This window comes from Budorcas taxicolor, chromosome 13 (genome assembly GCF_023091745.1).
Source record: "Budorcas taxicolor isolate Tak-1 chromosome 13, Takin1.1, whole genome shotgun sequence".
In the NCBI taxonomy this organism is placed as follows: domain Eukaryota; kingdom Metazoa; phylum Chordata; class Mammalia; order Artiodactyla; family Bovidae; genus Budorcas; species Budorcas taxicolor.
Genome location: NC_068922.1, coordinates 21,359,494 through 21,376,398, shown reverse-complemented (window position 1 = coordinate 21,376,398; position 16,905 = coordinate 21,359,494). Strand labels below are relative to the sequence as shown.

General features: G+C 37.0%; 1 protein-coding gene across 3 annotated transcripts in view; it reads right to left on the bottom strand.

Annotated features, from left to right (window-relative positions):
* PLXDC2 (plexin domain containing 2) overlaps positions 1-16,905 on the bottom strand; it is a 449,542-nt gene that overhangs the window by 130,994 nt on the left and 301,643 nt on the right. For all 3 annotated transcript variants that reach the window (XM_052650669.1, XM_052650668.1, XM_052650670.1), the window contains exons 5-6: positions 9,802-9,924; positions 3,886-4,004 (exon numbers count right to left, since the gene is read on the bottom strand). In XM_052650669.1, the coding sequence (XP_052506629.1) occupies positions 3,886-4,004; positions 9,802-9,924 (242 nt within the window). The remainder of the gene's footprint in view (positions 1-3,885; positions 4,005-9,801; positions 9,925-16,905) is intronic.

Here is a 16,905-nt window from a genome sequence, read left to right as displayed (position 1 = left end):
GAAATGCAACTCCTAAAATATGACAGTATACTAGGGCAGGCAGCATAAAGAACTGTAAGAACTCTGGTTTCAAATCTGTAGTGTTTTTGGAAAATTTTTGTGTGTGTGTGTGAACAGGCAGCTTCCTTGTTACATTATCAACAGACCAAGAATTTCAGGTCTGTACTATAATCAAGAGCTCTCCTGATGGCTCAGTGGTAAAGAATCCACCTACCAATGCAGAAGACCTGGCTTTCATCCCTGGGTTGGGAAGATCCCCTGGAGAAGGAAATGACAACCCACTCCAGTATCCTTACCTGGGGAAATCCCATGACACAGAAGCCTGATGGGCTACAGCCCATGGGGTTGCAAAAGAGTTGGACACAACTTACTGATTAACAGGGCTTCCCTGGTGGCTCAGACGGTAAAGCGTCTGTCTGCAATGTGGGAGACCCGGGTTCGATCCCTGGGTCGGGAAGATCCCCTGGAGAAGGAAATGGCAACCCAATCCAGTATTCTTGCCTGGAAAATCCCATGGATGGAGCCTGGTAGGCAACAGTCCATGGGGTCACAAAGAGTCAGACACGCCTGAGTGACTTCACTTCACTTCTTAGCGACTAACAACAATAATTGTAACGCAAACAAATATCACTATTCAGTGATAACTTAAAAAAATATACTGAATCTGGGTTCTATTATGACAGCTAGTTATTCCTATTAACAGAACAGAAAATGGTAATTTGATTTTTCCAAATTCCATTTATCTGAGAAAGGATCTATGTTTTTATCATGATTTTCACTTATGTACAACTTCTTTTCATTTTTTAAAAAATTAACAAAATAGGGTCTTTCCTGGTGGCTCAGCAGTGAAGAATGCCTGCCAATGCAGGAGACACTGGTTCCATCCCTAATCCTGGAAGATCCCACCTGTGGGCAGAGCCACTAATCTTGGGTGCCACAACTATTGAGTCTGTGCTCTAGACCCTGGGAGCCACAACTACTAGGTCCACGTGACAACTGCTGAAGCCTGCATGCCCTAGAGCAGGTCCTTGGCCACAAGCGAAGCTAAAACCTGCACACCACAAGTAGAGAGTAGCCCCTGCTCTCCGCAGCTAGAGGAAAGCCCTCACAGCAACAAAGTCCTGGCAGAGCAATAAATAAAATAAACAAATAAAATTATTTTAAAAATTAGAAAATAATTTTAGTTCTGTATATTTAATCAGAACAGGATTACAAAATTATACTCCTTTATATTCTTTCAATTTCATTTGCTCTATAGCTTAACTCCTGACTTTATGGGACTATAATTGTGTAATATATTGGAGTCCAGTGGAAAGATCATTAAAAAGCGAACATTAAAACATATTTATTGAAATGAAAGAAATGAGAAATAGATTTGTGACTTGTACATAATCTTCTTGGGAAAGAAAAAAACGTTGAGGTGTCCTAGGGTCACCACATTAAAGAATATTGTTCTGGATTGTCCATAGGTAGCTCTGTAACCTCAGGCATATCAATTAACCTTTCTGTCTGCATAGCTATAAAATCAAGGTAATTGTGTATGACCTAACTCCATAATCAAGCCACACACATTTGTTAAACACCTTCTATGTACCAGTGCCTTTGTGAAAGGATAAGAATATAAGATATTGCTGAAGAATTGAAAACTATCATGTGTGTGTAAGCACTTTGTCAAGGATAATACATTAGGCAAACAACTATGTTACACTACCAAAATTATAAATGCTTTTATAGAAAGGCTGGGAGCACCTAGCTGTCACCTCAAATGGGCAGGAGGATCTTTACTGTGGCAAATTTTACAAGCAACCTTGCCTTAGAAAAATAAAATACAAGACAGTTATCAGGAAGAAAAAGGTAGAATAGAAAATAAGTAACTGGTTTTTAACCAGGAAGGAGAAAGGACAGCAAGGCAAATGATAAAGCAATGACTTCTTTTAGAACTCTAAATTCACAAGGACTGATAGTCTGGGAATATCAAGAAAGTGTTAAAATTGCCTCTCAGCTTAATATTCCCATGACAAAATAGGAAAATCATAATGGAAAATTTCTCTTCAGTTAAATAAAGAAAAGAAAAGGACATTAAAAAAATATCAACCTTACTACAAAGAGAGAATAGGAAAAATAAACTGTTACTATGCAATGTGAGACACCCATTGAGAACAGTATAAATAAAGATGACAATTTTGATAATAAGGTTTAGAGAGAGAGAGAGACCACAATAAGAACACAAACCTCTGTTTTGACAAAGCCTACAGTTAGTGAGATTTCAGATTCTAGACTTTCTGACTCTTCATCTTTCCAGAAATTTTACCACTGTTAGTTACAATGTCGAAAAGAACATTGCATAACATTACTTGGCAGTTCCAGCAATACACCAGATTACAATGAAAACTAGAAATGCATAAGTCCCTTTAAGCAATATTCTCTCAGATTCCAAGGAGCGTGATGTAAGGAGCAGGTGGGCTATGATATCAAAACAGCTTTGGGTGAGGATGCAACAAGCAGAGTAGAACTTCTCTTCTATTCTATGTTCACTATTGCCCCAAGTAAATGATTAATTCCACATGGGAGAATTCTTCAAAGGAATGGAAACATTTAACACGGTTATGAGATTTCCAAAAGTTGGCCTATTTAACTGAAACATAACCATCCCTCACTTTATAGAAAAGATAGATTTCAGAAGACGTGACCAAAGTGAATCCTTTTAAAATCATTGGCATCCTTTTTAGAGTCAGGGATTCATTTCCCAAGGGAAAAATAACCCTTCAGTTGGAAATAAGATGGTGAGTCAGTATTGCAGTATTATAAATACTTATTAAGACATGGTCAATAATGTCCATTATCAATTCACATTGTCAGAATTTCTCTCATGACTAGTGACTGCCTAAAACATCATTTCTGATACTTCTGAAACTTTATTCTTAAATTCTTTGCTGCTTTCTCCCAAAGTTTAGGTTGTCTAATAGATCTTAATTACATTGTCAACAGAGTTTTAAATCAAACATGCTATTATTCTAATTTAGACATTCTGTAAATTTAAGGTTACAATCTAGTCAATTTCTATTCTCTGTCAACTTGGGGAAATGAAACAAAGTTTAAATTTCCTTATTCATTCTGTTACTTAGATCTCTAATTAATCTTTCTTGCATGCATACTTAGTCCCTTCAGTTATATCCGACTTGTCGGGACTTTATGCACTGTAGCTGACTAGGCTGCTCTCTCCATGGGATTCTCAGGCAAGAACGCTGGAGTGGGTGGCCATGCCCTCCTCCAGGGGATCTTCCTGACCCAGGGATCGAACCCACGTCTCCTGTGTCTCCTGCATTGCCAGCGGATTCTTTACCACTGAGTCACTGGGGAAGCCCTAATCTTTTCTATCAGGTAGCAATAAACACTAGCCAAGGGACTTGTGGCCTCAGCTGTTCTGGAACGCTCTCAGTATTGGGTCATTGAGCCACACTAATCTTCATGTCTATTAACACTTTGATATTAGAGTCAAAAGATGTCATAGAAGTTGATGAGGCAAAAACAAATAATATAAACATAAACAATCAGATTTAGATGAAAATCCTTCCAATTGGGAATATTTTATTTTCTCAGAGATATTTCATTATACTATCACAAGAATATAATTATTTAATAATTTTAATGAAATTCAAGGGTCATAATGCCAAAGATATCAGAATGCAAAAATAAAACCCCCAAATAACTAGTGTTATCCAGCAGATTTTTAAAATTGTATTTTTTTAATAAAGCAAAAGAAATCAAGAGGTGAGAAAATGACTTGAGGTTCATGAATGTTAAATGTCCTTTTCTTGACACTTGGAGAAAATGAAAGAGAGGTCAAAGGTCAAAGGGGAAAGAACTCATCAATATATTACTTACTTCTTTATATCCAAAGATGATGCGTCCATCCATGAGGAGGGTTGCTTGGAATGTGAAGCTTCCCAGGTTGTAATTATCCTGGAGATGTACATGGTCCCATTGGACAACAAGTGCTGTGCCTATAAACCCCATTGGAACAGAGAAATGCGATGAGAAAAATAATCAGTTCTGGTGGGAATCTTCACCAAAGCATGGATCTAACTTTCTCATCTAGTAGTTGTGCTACTTGCATTGTAGATAGTTAATTGGAATTCTGTTACTGAAATAGCATTTGGGATATTTATAAAGAATTGAGTATTCTCTAAATCTAACCTCATACTGAGGTTAATATTGAGCCCAGTATGGGGGAATTTTGCCTTAGGAAGTCCATTAAAGTTAATGGGTTTACTGTCTGCTTAAATTTCCACGAGCCACTTTCAAAATGCAACCCAAGTGACTTGAATGAACTTCAAATACATTTGACAAATGCTGAGAGAGAAAGGAACACATTCAGGGAAGCTAGCATCACTTATAACAGACTTGCTGTCTCTTCCATATTTCCAATTATACTCTTCCATGCTGAAGAAATTTCTTTAACACTAATGGGAATTTTCTTCTTTTATTCACAGTGCCTGCATTTCTGTCTTTGTAGTATTGCTTCTAGAAGGTTGCAAGGCAGCTTTAGTGCCCCAGGCTAAGATTTCTGAAGCCCTCTTAAAGTACACTGGGATGAATCTTTAGTGCTATATACCACAGTCTGATAAGTCAATCTGCCAATGTTTACTATAAAATTATTAACATGAAATATTAATTGAAACACAGCTTAATAGCCACCAATGAGACAACAAGGATGAATCTGGAGGGGCATTAAGCTAAGTGAAATAAGCCAAAAAGAGAAAGAGAAAAGCTTCATGGTATCACGTTCATGTGAAACCTTAAAACAAAGCAGGGACTAGAGTCTGGGGCAAACGGAAATGCTAACAAAAGGATACCAACTTTCACTGATATAACAAATAAGGTCTGAGGATCTGATGTATAACACAGTTACTACAGTGTCTGGCACTGGAGGTACGTGTGCTTGCTGAGTCGCTCCAGTCATGTCCAACGTTGCGACTCCATGGACTGTAGCCTGCCAGCCTCCTCCATCCATGAGATTCAATTCTGGACAAGAATACTGGAGTAGATAGCCATTCCCTTCTCCAGGGGAATCTTCCTGACCCATAGATCTAACCCATGTCTCCTGCATTACAGGTGGATTTGCCACAGGGGAAGCCCAACACTGTATATATAATATAATCAAAATTTACTGAGAATAAAACCTAAAGAGTTCATATCAGAAAAACAAAAGGTACATACATTAGGGGATGAATATGTTAGTTAATTTGATGGTAGAAATTCTTTTCCAGTGTATACATATATCAAATTATCACATTGTACAGTTTAAATACAAAAAATATTTGTTTCTTTGAGGTAAAACTTTATAAGTAAACACATTATTTTTGACTTTTATCTTGGTATGTTTAAGCAGCACCTAAGACATAGCCCTGTTTTAAGTGAAAACCCATGTCTCTTCCTTTCACGGGCATCTCTGTATCTCTAGTATTATTATTTTTTTTTAAACTGGAAAAGGCAAGAGGATAGTAATAGCCAGGAAATTTTCCATAACTGTAGAAGTAAAAGGGTCTTCTGATCATAAAATGCCTCTTAAAAACTGCTTCTTTTCCTTCACACGTGTCCACAACTTTCAACATCTGGTCTCCTCCTAATTCGTATCCTTGCTAATTTCTATCTACACTAATTTTAATCAGCACTTTGATGGTGCAGAGAAAACACCGAATTGGCAGGCAGATGATCTAGACGTGGGTCCTGCCTCTCAAACTTTTTGTGTGACCTTGGACACAGTCTGCTTGAACCTGTATCTTCTGCAACATGGGAAGACTAATTTTCACTTTCTAGAGATTTCTGCATTCAGCTCCCAAATACATAGTTTCTGCAAATTCTTGTGCATAAAAGAGGTCTACCTCTTTTTGAGTAATTAAATGTTTTTAATGCAAATTCTGATGATGATATTCTCCACATACTATTATAGCAGGCTTTTAAACATAACACTAAAATGTGGGAATAAGTTTCATATTATGTCCTATCACAGCTCCTCCAACATTTGTTAATTTAAGTGGTTCTACCGGTAAGATTGCTATTGTTTAGTTGCTAAATAGTGTCTGACTCTGTGACTTGATGGAATGTAGCCCACCAGGCTCCTCTGTCCATGGAATTCTCCAGGCAAGAATATTGGAGTGGCTTGCCATCTCCTCCTCCAGGCAATCTTTTCGGCCTAGGAATCGAACCCCTGTCTGTTGCCTCTCCTGCATTGGTAGGTGGATTCTTTACTACTTAGCCACAAGAGAAGCCCACTAGTAAGATTAGTTGAGTGTAAATGTTATCCTTAAATTTTAAAATTACCTACATATCTCTATTTTGTTTTATGAAATGATCAATATTTCAAGTTTCATCTGTTATTAAATCTAATAGTCCACAGGTTAGGGAGAGCGACTTCTAGAGCTACAATCTTATTTTTCTCTTAGCAGATAATGATCACATATTGCTCTCTAGGTAGCACCTAACACAGGAAGCAACTAGATAAGTGAATCAAAAACATTTCTTCGGTCAGCTATGATGTAGGAGAATAATCTGTCAAGAGCAAACCTTGGACTCAAGCATGGAATTTACCAAAGAGCTGGGTTAGAGTGGTGCGTCTCTTGGCTTATGACTGACAATCATTTGTTGTTTCTCTGATGATGGACACAAAATCTAATGGCACAGTTCCTCCTGGTGGAGCTGAAGTTGTTACTTAAGTTCATGTTACAGACTATATGAGTTGCTGCACTGTCCTATGTGCTTAATGGAACTGAGCAGCTGGAACTTAGTATTGCTAGGGTGATCATACTTTCTGATCAGTAGTGGATGCCGATTTTTTAAACTCCAAAACTAAACAAGGCAAGTAGGCTGATCTAGGGGCATTTAAGGTCACTGTTAACTCCAAATTTTCTGATTCTATGTTTGATTAGGTTTATGATTTCGCTAAGAATTATGCTTCTAGTCTGCTATTTATGAGCCATCAAATTATATTTCTAATAAAAGATTTAGCTTTATAACTTTTCTAGTTCTTGTGTATTAATATTCTGTGACTTCCTTACACTCCAGTGGTTATCTAGGCTGGCTATCATATCTGGAAGCATCGTCTGATTTTTAAAACCTAGTGCTTTTATGGGAGAAGGCAATGGCACCCCACTCCAGTACTCTTGCCTGGAAAATCCCATGGATGGAGGAGCCTGGTAGGCTGCAGTCCATGGGGTCGCTAAGAGTTGGACACGACTGAGTGACTTCACTTTCCCTTTGCACTTTCATGCATTGGAGAAGGAAATGGCAACCCACTCCAGAATTCTTGCCTGGAGAATCCCAAGGATGGGGGAGCCTGACTGGCTGCTGTCTATGGGGCCGTACAGAGTCGGACACGACTGAAGTGACTTAGCAGCAGCAGCAGTGCTTTAATACTTGCAGAAATGTTATCTTAGAAGAAATGTTCTAAACTGCTGCTGTCTCCTTAGAGAAGTTTTGCTTTCCTAAAATGCTGAGTTTCCCATCCTTAAGCACTCCTTCAATGACCCTAACCAATCAGAATTGGAAATATTTCAGTAAGTTGCTCTGGTATGAAAGGACTTTGTAAAGATCCTTACAATATTGAAAAGTGCTTCTATCATTTAATAAAACACAGAAATTACTAGCTTTTATTATTATGAGAACTCAGTATTCCCATTGATTACTACACAGAAGATATTTCAATAAAGTAAAAATGTAATAGTTCTTGAGTATTTGTACTTTCACAAGTCTCAGAATTAAAAATCATTTTATGTACTTAATTTTTTTCATTTATTCATTCATTGTGTAATTATTGAGGACCTACTGTGTATTGAGTTCTTGTGCCAGGTATGCAAGAGAAAATCATTTCTTATAAATAGCCACTGCCCTTTAGAATCCAGTTGAAGTGGCACATATCAATTTTTCAAAATCATTTTAATAAAGGTAAAATTTAACTATGGCGCTACTTAGGCACAAGATATGTGAGAGAGTGTATGAGGAAGGAGACAATATATTTTATGATTTTGATGTTAATGATATAAAAACTTGATCATCAGAAGCTTGTGTCCATGACTAAATGTCCCCAACATCATTTAGTAAGTGACAAAGCTTGGAAAATACTCAACTTTCTTAACTATATAGGGTAGATTCCTTAGGTGATTCAGGAGATAAGCTTCAGATAAGTTGTTCACTGTAGCTCTGTCTAAAGTATACTCAAAATCTGCTTGTATATCTTTGACCCTTTGTACCTCAATTTCCTTTAAGCGGGAAGACAGAATATAACAGTTCTTAACATAACAGAAGGAAATAATTATTATGGTTAACATTTAGAGTTAACTTCATTTATTGGAACACACTTTGGTGTTATTCAAATTGTTTGAAATCTGTTTCTCAAAGTGCACATCTGAATGTGTTTAGTTGTCTTCCTCTTTTGCTATTTTGACTTGTAAAATGGCTTTATCACACTGGTCAGATCTCTTTCAGCAAAGTGATGTCATTTTCCCAAAGCTGAGGTCACTAGTAAGTCTATGCTACCCTACGGTTAATAGGGAGACCTTGGTCATTGGCAAGGGGAGAAATAGCTCTGTTCAGGCCACATGCTTCTATTTTTTAAAAGATGATTCTCATCTGGGGAAATAAATAATATTTTTGTATTTTAAAGAGTACAGAAATTTCTATTTTTAAGTTTCCAAAACAAACTCTCTTTTCCTATAATTTATTTTTCTATCATAGTTACAGCTTTCACTAAGATGTAGACATGAAAATTCATTTATGTTTTCAGGAACACAAATGTCTTACTTAGGTTTGGGGGCATTTAGTGACAACTGAACTGAACTGAAGTGACATAGTCTACGTCTTCCTTGACTATTTTATGTTTCCCTAAAGAAGTAGTAGGGATAGACTGTGGTCAGTATATACGATAAAACTTAACAGCTCTATTTCATATTTCAAAGTCAGGAAAACTTTTTCGTTAAGTGAATTTTGTTGTTTAGTTGCTGAGTTGTGTCTGACTCTTTGGCAACCCCATGGACTGTAGCCACTAGGCTCGTTTGTCCATGGGATTTCTGTACTGGACCGGGTTGCCATTTCCTTCTCTAGAGGATCTTCCCTACCAGGGATCAAACTCACATCGACTTGGCAGGTGGATTCTTTACCACTGAGCCATCTGGGAAGGCCAAGTGAATTTTAATTACTCACTATCCTATATTTTCTGGAGAAGGAAATGGCAACCCACTTCAGTACTCTTGGCTGGAAAATCCCAAGGACAGAGCAGCCTGATAGCCTACAGTCCATGGCATTGCAGAGTCAGACACGACTGAGTGACTTCACTACTACACTATCCTATATTTTCAAAACATACAAATAGTTTATAAGTTTTAGAAATTTAATATCAATATATTATGCCACTTGTCTCTACCTAAAAATCAGAACTAAAAAATTTTCCTTATTTACTTCTTTTCAGTAGGAAGGACTTAATTCAAATAGCATCAAATAAATGTGTTAGCTTTGTTCAAAACAATGTTTGCTGCAACTCATTTATTACACTCCCTAATACATGTTAGTAAATGTTTGTTAAATGAGCAAATGAATGAATGAATACATGAGTGACATTTAACCATATACTTTATCCACTTACTATAGTATTAATTGGTGCAGTATAACATTTGTTACCTCAGGCTATTTGCATCAAACAGTTAACAAATCCAGTCTAAACCCAAGATTACAAAAATATTAATATGAATCTGATGATCAGTGTTTATAAGTATATATTCAGTAAAATATAGGCTAACCAACACATACCATTATCAAAATATCTGACGGTTGAATTTCTGGATACACTGGGATCAAAATTTGCCATTAAAGGTGCTATGTACTGTGTGGCTGTTAGCATTCGGTGCACAACTTCACCAGTGTATATGAAACCTGTAATTAGAAAAACAGGAACTTGTTAAGAAAAAAACAGAATATTTTAATTAAAATACCCTGACTCAACTTCAGTCACATTTTGAAAAAAAATCACAGTAGCTAAAAAAAGAAACATAATTAATATCTTAATATCTGATCAGCAATAGTTGAGTCTGGATTAATATGGTAGCAGAATAGTATACAATATGGTAGCAGAATAGTAATCAGAAACCTATTATACGTACAATTTTAACTGTGGGAAAGTGACTACTATCCAGAGAGATTATTAGGGTGAAAAGGCTAGTATAGTACTGTAAGTAATCCAAACGTTAAATCTGCCTTTAGCAATCCCTTGTTATTTTTATACTAGTCAAACAGGTAAGTTCAGTTTACAAATGAATGTATTCTCATGATGTTCAGTTACACATTCTTAGTCTCAGTTTAGAACATTTTAGAATTCACACATACATATATTTAATACTAAAATGCAGAAAGTATTTTGAACCATCTATTCAAAGTTGAAAGGAGGCTAAGCACTCATGGATAAACTTCACATTTCTCAGATTGCTCAAGTAGCACTGTATCAAGGCGTTAGTCTATATGTTTGCAGATAAGATGGTAAACCATTGATAATGCACAAATACCTCTCTATTTAGAGAGTTATCCATGTCAGCCTATTCCAGCTATTGGATAACGAGAGGGAATTTACTATGGAGAACTTAATCTTAAATTAAATTTCAATAGCTCCCATGTTACAACTCTACCCACCTTCAATTATTCACACTGGGTTTATTTACTTTGTGGATTATCCATGACAAATTGTTAATCCTATACTGGCTTCTGGCCTCCAAGGTCTTTAGCTGCCTAAAAGGAGAGTCAGCTCAGGGAATACTAATTTCTAATATTAAACTAGGAAGTGCACAATTAAGAACACATAAAAACATACATATACACACATTATTACAAAATAAAATTCAAAGCAAGTTATTTGTGACAATGCAATTGTAATGTTTAGGTAATCATAAGTTAACTACATATCTGGGGTTACTATAGATCATTTTTCTATTAATATTTTCATAAGAATTAATTTTAGAAAAAGCAGAATTTAAAAAAACCCCACAAAATTATGTTGAATTTAAACTCCTAAAAGTGTAAAACTTTTATCTCACTTCATGGTCTGAATAAAGCTTTCATTAGCATATCATGGCCCTCATTGTTTCAGATTCCCTATTGCAATTTCTAGTAAGTTATTGGAGAATTAAATCTGTAGTTTGTTATTGTTGTTTAGTTGCTAGGTCGTGTCCAGTTCTTGTGAGACGCCATGGCCTGTAGCCCCCTGGGCTCCTCTGCCCATGGAATTTTGCAGGCAAGAATGCCACAGTGGGTTGCCATTTCCTTCTCCAGAGGATATTCCTGACCCAGTCTCCTGCATTGGCAGGCAGATTCTTTATCACTGAGCCACCAGGGAACCCTAAATTTGTAGTTATTTAGTTTGAAATCAATTTCTGTCTTTCCAGCAGTGTCTTCTTTCCTTTGACTTCCTTTTTATTTTTCACCAAAGGCATAATTTAATCATAGCCATTCAGCTTTTAAAAAGATACTTAAACTGGTAAAATCTTTAGCATGTTATAGTTATCAATTACTCTTTGTTTCTCATTCACCAAAAAAAAAAAAAAAAAAAGAAATCTTTCAAAATAAATTCTCAGTGTCTTGAGCAGAACTTTGTAATTTGCAATGTCACATAGCTTAAGTGTACTAAAAGATGACAGTAGGGTGAAACAGTCATTGCTTTTATTTGATTTCCCTGTAGATTCTCAGAGTCACGCTCTCAGTGTTCAAAGTCCAACATCCTTCCAATTATAAAGATGAAGAGTGACTATTTTTCAGGGTCTGTGATTTTTTTCTCTTATCCTCACCAGTGTGCCTTTTGCAATTTCACCATTAAAAGGAATACAACAACTCTGTAAATGTAATCTTTTAAGGAAAAGATTGATTTCCACTCTGAAAGTGTTCTTTCAGGGTCAATATCTCTGGATAGTTATTCCTCTACTTTAAATTTTCCATGTACTAATAAGAGAAACTGATTTAAAGAATAAGGAGAGCAGTAATTCAAGGCAGTAAGATAATTTTAAATCAATACAATATTTATTCACTGAAACAACTGCAGTAAGAAATTGCAGCAGCAATTCCTAAAAACAGAATTGAAAAATGCAGTCATAAAAGATTTCAGATACATAATTCTCAATATTAGTTTTTACAATAAATAAGATTACATTTATTTTATAGATTTCCCATTCTATATAACCCAGTTTTCAGATCACAAGAATCACTATCTCTTGCTTCCTCTCATCAGGAAAAAGTTTTCCAGGACTAGAATTTCTCAGATTTCAAAGGTGAAGTCTCAAACCGTTCCCAAATAACTAAGTGAAAAGATGAAAGAATTTGCTAGTGTGTAAAAACTATATTTACAATAACATTAAACTATAGGAGTATTACAATTGCTACAACTTCTACTAACAAGTAGAGAAGCGAAATTGCTCAGTCATGTGCGACTCTTTGCGATTCCAAGGACTTTAGCCTAGCAGGCTCCTCCGTCCATGGCATTTTCTAGGCAAGAGTACTGGAGTGGGTTGTCATTTCCTTCTCCAGGGGATCTTCTTGACCCAGGGATCAGACCGAGGTCTCTTGCATTGCAGGCAGACACTTTACCTTCTAAGCCACCAGGGTAGACCCACTAACAAGAAGCTGCTACTATAATTACTAGCACATCTGCCACTATGATTAATCTGCTGCCACTATTACCATTAATACCACTACCACCAAGACTAATGTGAAACACAATTCACGAAAACAAAGATTCCACTACTTCACACAATGAGTTTAATTTTGCTAATTCAGAGAATATTTGTTTTCTTTAGCCATATGAAACCCAGTTCCTCCATTATCTTAGGTTAGTTCTTAATGACGATAAAGTAAAATGCTTGAATGTAGCCATGGGCCCTACTGAGTTCTCCTTACACTTCTAGGTTTTAAAAATATCATTACAGAAATGATTAATAACTGAGTGGAGAGAAACCTTCCAGGCCTGCTGAGAGCAGGGAAGACAGTGTAATCAGGTGTTGAATAAGAACCAGCTATGCAAAGTAAAGCATCTTTATTTGAATGAATTTTTTCCAAATCTTCAAAAGCACTCATAGCTTCCTATAATCCATTTAGACATCTGTCTCTTGTCTTTAGTTGTCTAGAGCATGTCCAGTTGTACGAAAAAATATTTCATTTTTCTGGTCCTTCACATTTTAAGGTAATTTAGGTAACATATATTTACTGTTTTTTAATTTTTTTTATTTTCAAGCTTGGTTGTAGCCACTTGAAAAGCTGATCACAAAATGTCTCTTTTACTCATTACATGCTTCTAGTTTAAATAGAATTTATCTACCTGGTCATAAGATTTGTAGAAAAGTGGTTATTACTGAGCAAATGTGTAACTCAGTGATACTTCCACTTAAAAAGTCCAAATACGAGAAGCAAATGTGTTTTGATTTTTGAATTTCAACAGTTACACACTTCTCTTGCTTTCATTACTAACTCTAAAGTCAAGTTCTGAGCTCAGCTATAACTGACAGATTTTCTCTTGCAGTTGAAGGCTCTACTTGGCTATTTCTGTAGATGGTCTCTACTCACTTGAATAATCTGTAGTTTTAAATTTGTACACCTCCTCAAGCCTCTGAGAATTCTATCACCGTAAGTCCTGATATGAATTACCCCTACACAATAATTATATATTTACTAACCATGATTAAATATTTATTAACCACAAATATTATTGTGATAATTGTGAGATTAACCAACACCTATATGGTGCTAGTTTGCTTTAATCATGTTCTACTCTTCGTGACCCCACAGACTGTAGCCTGTCCGTCTCCTCTGTCCATGGGATTTTCCAGGCCAGAATACTGGAGTAGGTTGCCATTTCCTTCTCCAGGGGATCTCTCTGACCCAGGGATTGAACCCACATCTCTTCCATCTCCTGCATTGACAGGAGGGTTCTTTACCACTAGCACCACCCAGGTACCCCTTTCCAATAAAGTCTTGTGCTTTGTCAGTACATGTGTCTTCCTGGACAATTCATTTTAGAATATTAAACAAGAGCTTGCTCTTGGGTCCTGGAAGGGGTCCCCTCTCAGGTAACAGTTTCACTCAGAGGGTGGCACACACAGAAAGGGCCTGGAAGCTGCACACATACCCCCTTCCCCTTCCCTTTGCCTTATGCATCTCTTCCATTCAGGTGTTCCTGAGTTGTATCCTTTAAAATAAACCAGTGTGAATATGAGTAAAAGTTGTTCAGTTGTGTCTGACTCTGCAACCCCATGGACTGTAGCATGCCAGGCTCCTCTGTCCATGGAATTCTCCAGACAAGAATAGTGGAGTGGGTAGCTATTCCCTTCTCCTGGAGATCTTCCCAACCCAGGGATTGAAACCAGGTCTCCCGCATTGCAGGCAGATTCTTTACCATCTGAGCCACCAGGGAAGCCCAAGGATACTACAGTGGGTAGCCTATTCCTTCTCCAGGGGATCTTCCCAACCCAGGAATCAACCTGGGGTTTTCTGCATTTCAGGTGAATTCTTTACCAGCTGAGCTACCAGGGAAGCTCCAATACCTATATGTATGCATGCTAAGTTGCTTCAGTTGTGTCAGACTCTTTGCAACCCTAGGGACTATAGCCTGCCAGGCTCCTCTGTCCATGGAGATGCTCCAGGCAAGAATACTGGAGTGGGTTGCCATGCCCTCTTCCAGGGGATCTTTCCAACCCAGGGATTGAACCCATGTATCCTATGTCTCCTGCAGTGAAGGCGGATTCTTTATCACTGAGCTACCAGGGAAGACCCCAATACCTATATGGGCCTTACCAATTACATCATTTTTATATAGTCTCTTCAATGTATCCTTATAATATAACTTTGAAAGGAATTACATTATTGATTTTGTTGTTGTTTGATCACTAAATCATGTCTGACTCTTTACAACCCCATAGAATGTAGACCACCAGTCCCCTCTGTCCATGGGATTCTCTAGGTAGGAGTGGGTTGCATTTCCTTCTCCAGGGGGTCTCCCCCACCTGGGGATTGAACCTGCATTGCAGGTGGGTTCTCTACCTCTGAGACACCAGGGATATCCACATTATTAATATTAGAAGTATTATTATTAGGCTTCCCATGTGGCACTCGTGGTAATGAATCTACCTGCCAGTGCAGGAGATGCAAGTTTCCACTTATTAAATGAAGCTGGGTAATTTGCTTAAAGCCACATGGCTAGAATTGGTCTCCAAAGTTTATGACCTCTTCACAACATACTTTAGAATTCATTACGTATCTGTAATAGACACTCTCCCTTACTGGATATCATTCTTAAACAAAGAGTTTGAGGAAGAAAAGACCTGTTGTCTCTGAAAGCTCCAACACCTCCACCTTAGAGAAGAGGGGCAGTCCTCTTAAGTCCTGCTACTTTTGCTGTACTGCTTCAGCCTCTATTCTTTAGAGGCTTCAAATTGTATGAATAGATTTAAATTAGATTCCTCTAGTGAAAGTGAAAGTTGATCAGTCATATCCAACTCTTTGCGACCCCAGTGGACTACATAGTCCATGTGGACTCTACCAACTGAGCTAGGAGGGATGCTTTATTACAGTCCCCCAAATGACTCTCAAATTGGTAGGTGAATGACATATGAGTAGAGAATTTATTTAATGGTGAAATCACATTATTTCTAATAATTTTACTTAAGTTCTTTGACTTTATTGTTTTAAGTTCCTTGGCTTTTCTGTGCCTCAGTTCTCTAATCCATTAAATGGAGGAAAAATCATATCAATATCACTGGATTGTTATGATGGTTGAATGAGTTAATAAATAAAAAACACCCAAAGACAGTGTTTAAAACAAAAATGTGCAAGAAAAAAACAATCAATTAAATTCTCCCTAAAGGGGATGGGAAGGAGACCCAAGAGAGAGGGGATATATGTATACTTATAGCTGATTCACATACTATATGGCAGAAACCAACATAACATTGTAAAGCAATCATCCTCCAATTAAAAAATAAATTTAAAGAAAATAAAATAAATTCTCTCTAATCTTCACCCCTTGAAGACTTTTCTGCCTAATGCCTACTAGTTGATATACCTACAGTAGGACACTTATGTAAATTCAAAGCTGTGCTTCAGACTCAAATGGTATGATATATGTTTCCTTGCATTATTCTAGTTTGGGTTACAGTGTACCACTGGACCTAACTCCAAGACAACAGGTAATGAAAAAGCTTTAATGTCAAAAGTTCTGCATTTGTGTAGATCTGTATTTCTCTACATTCTAAAGGAATAAGCATGTTGTAAAAATATTAACTTCCTATTGGTTGCCAATTGTTGTTTTATTTAATAGGAAGTGTCACAGTAATGAAGGAAGCCTGAAGAGGCAGTCATCACCTGTGAAACATTTTATAAAGCTTTAATGTGTAAAGGGCTACCTAAAATAATTCACTTCATGATTCAATTGACATTTTTGACCCCAGAGGAAAAGCTGAAGCTGATGGGTATGCCTGTAGGGGTATTGAACATTTACAGTTAAATGCTGCCTTTAGAGTACAAATGACAATGGGGTATGCCACTGTTGCTACCTTTATGAGATGTGTACTATGAATGCTACACGTTCTTCAAATAGATCCGAAATTTATGACCTTTTATCCATGAAGACTTACAGAGTAGATTCCTCACACCGATCTTTCCTTAACCTTATACATGACCTCTCCCATTTCTATTCATGAAGAACTGAGTTGTTTAATAGGGTATTGTTTGTGGTTGTAGTTTTATCAGTTATGCCAAAGAATGCTCAAACTACCGCACAATTGCACTTCTCTCACACGATAGTAAAGTAATGCTCAAAATCCTCCAAGCCAGGCTTCAACAATACATGAACCGTGAACTTCCAGATGTTCAAGCTGGTTTTAGAAA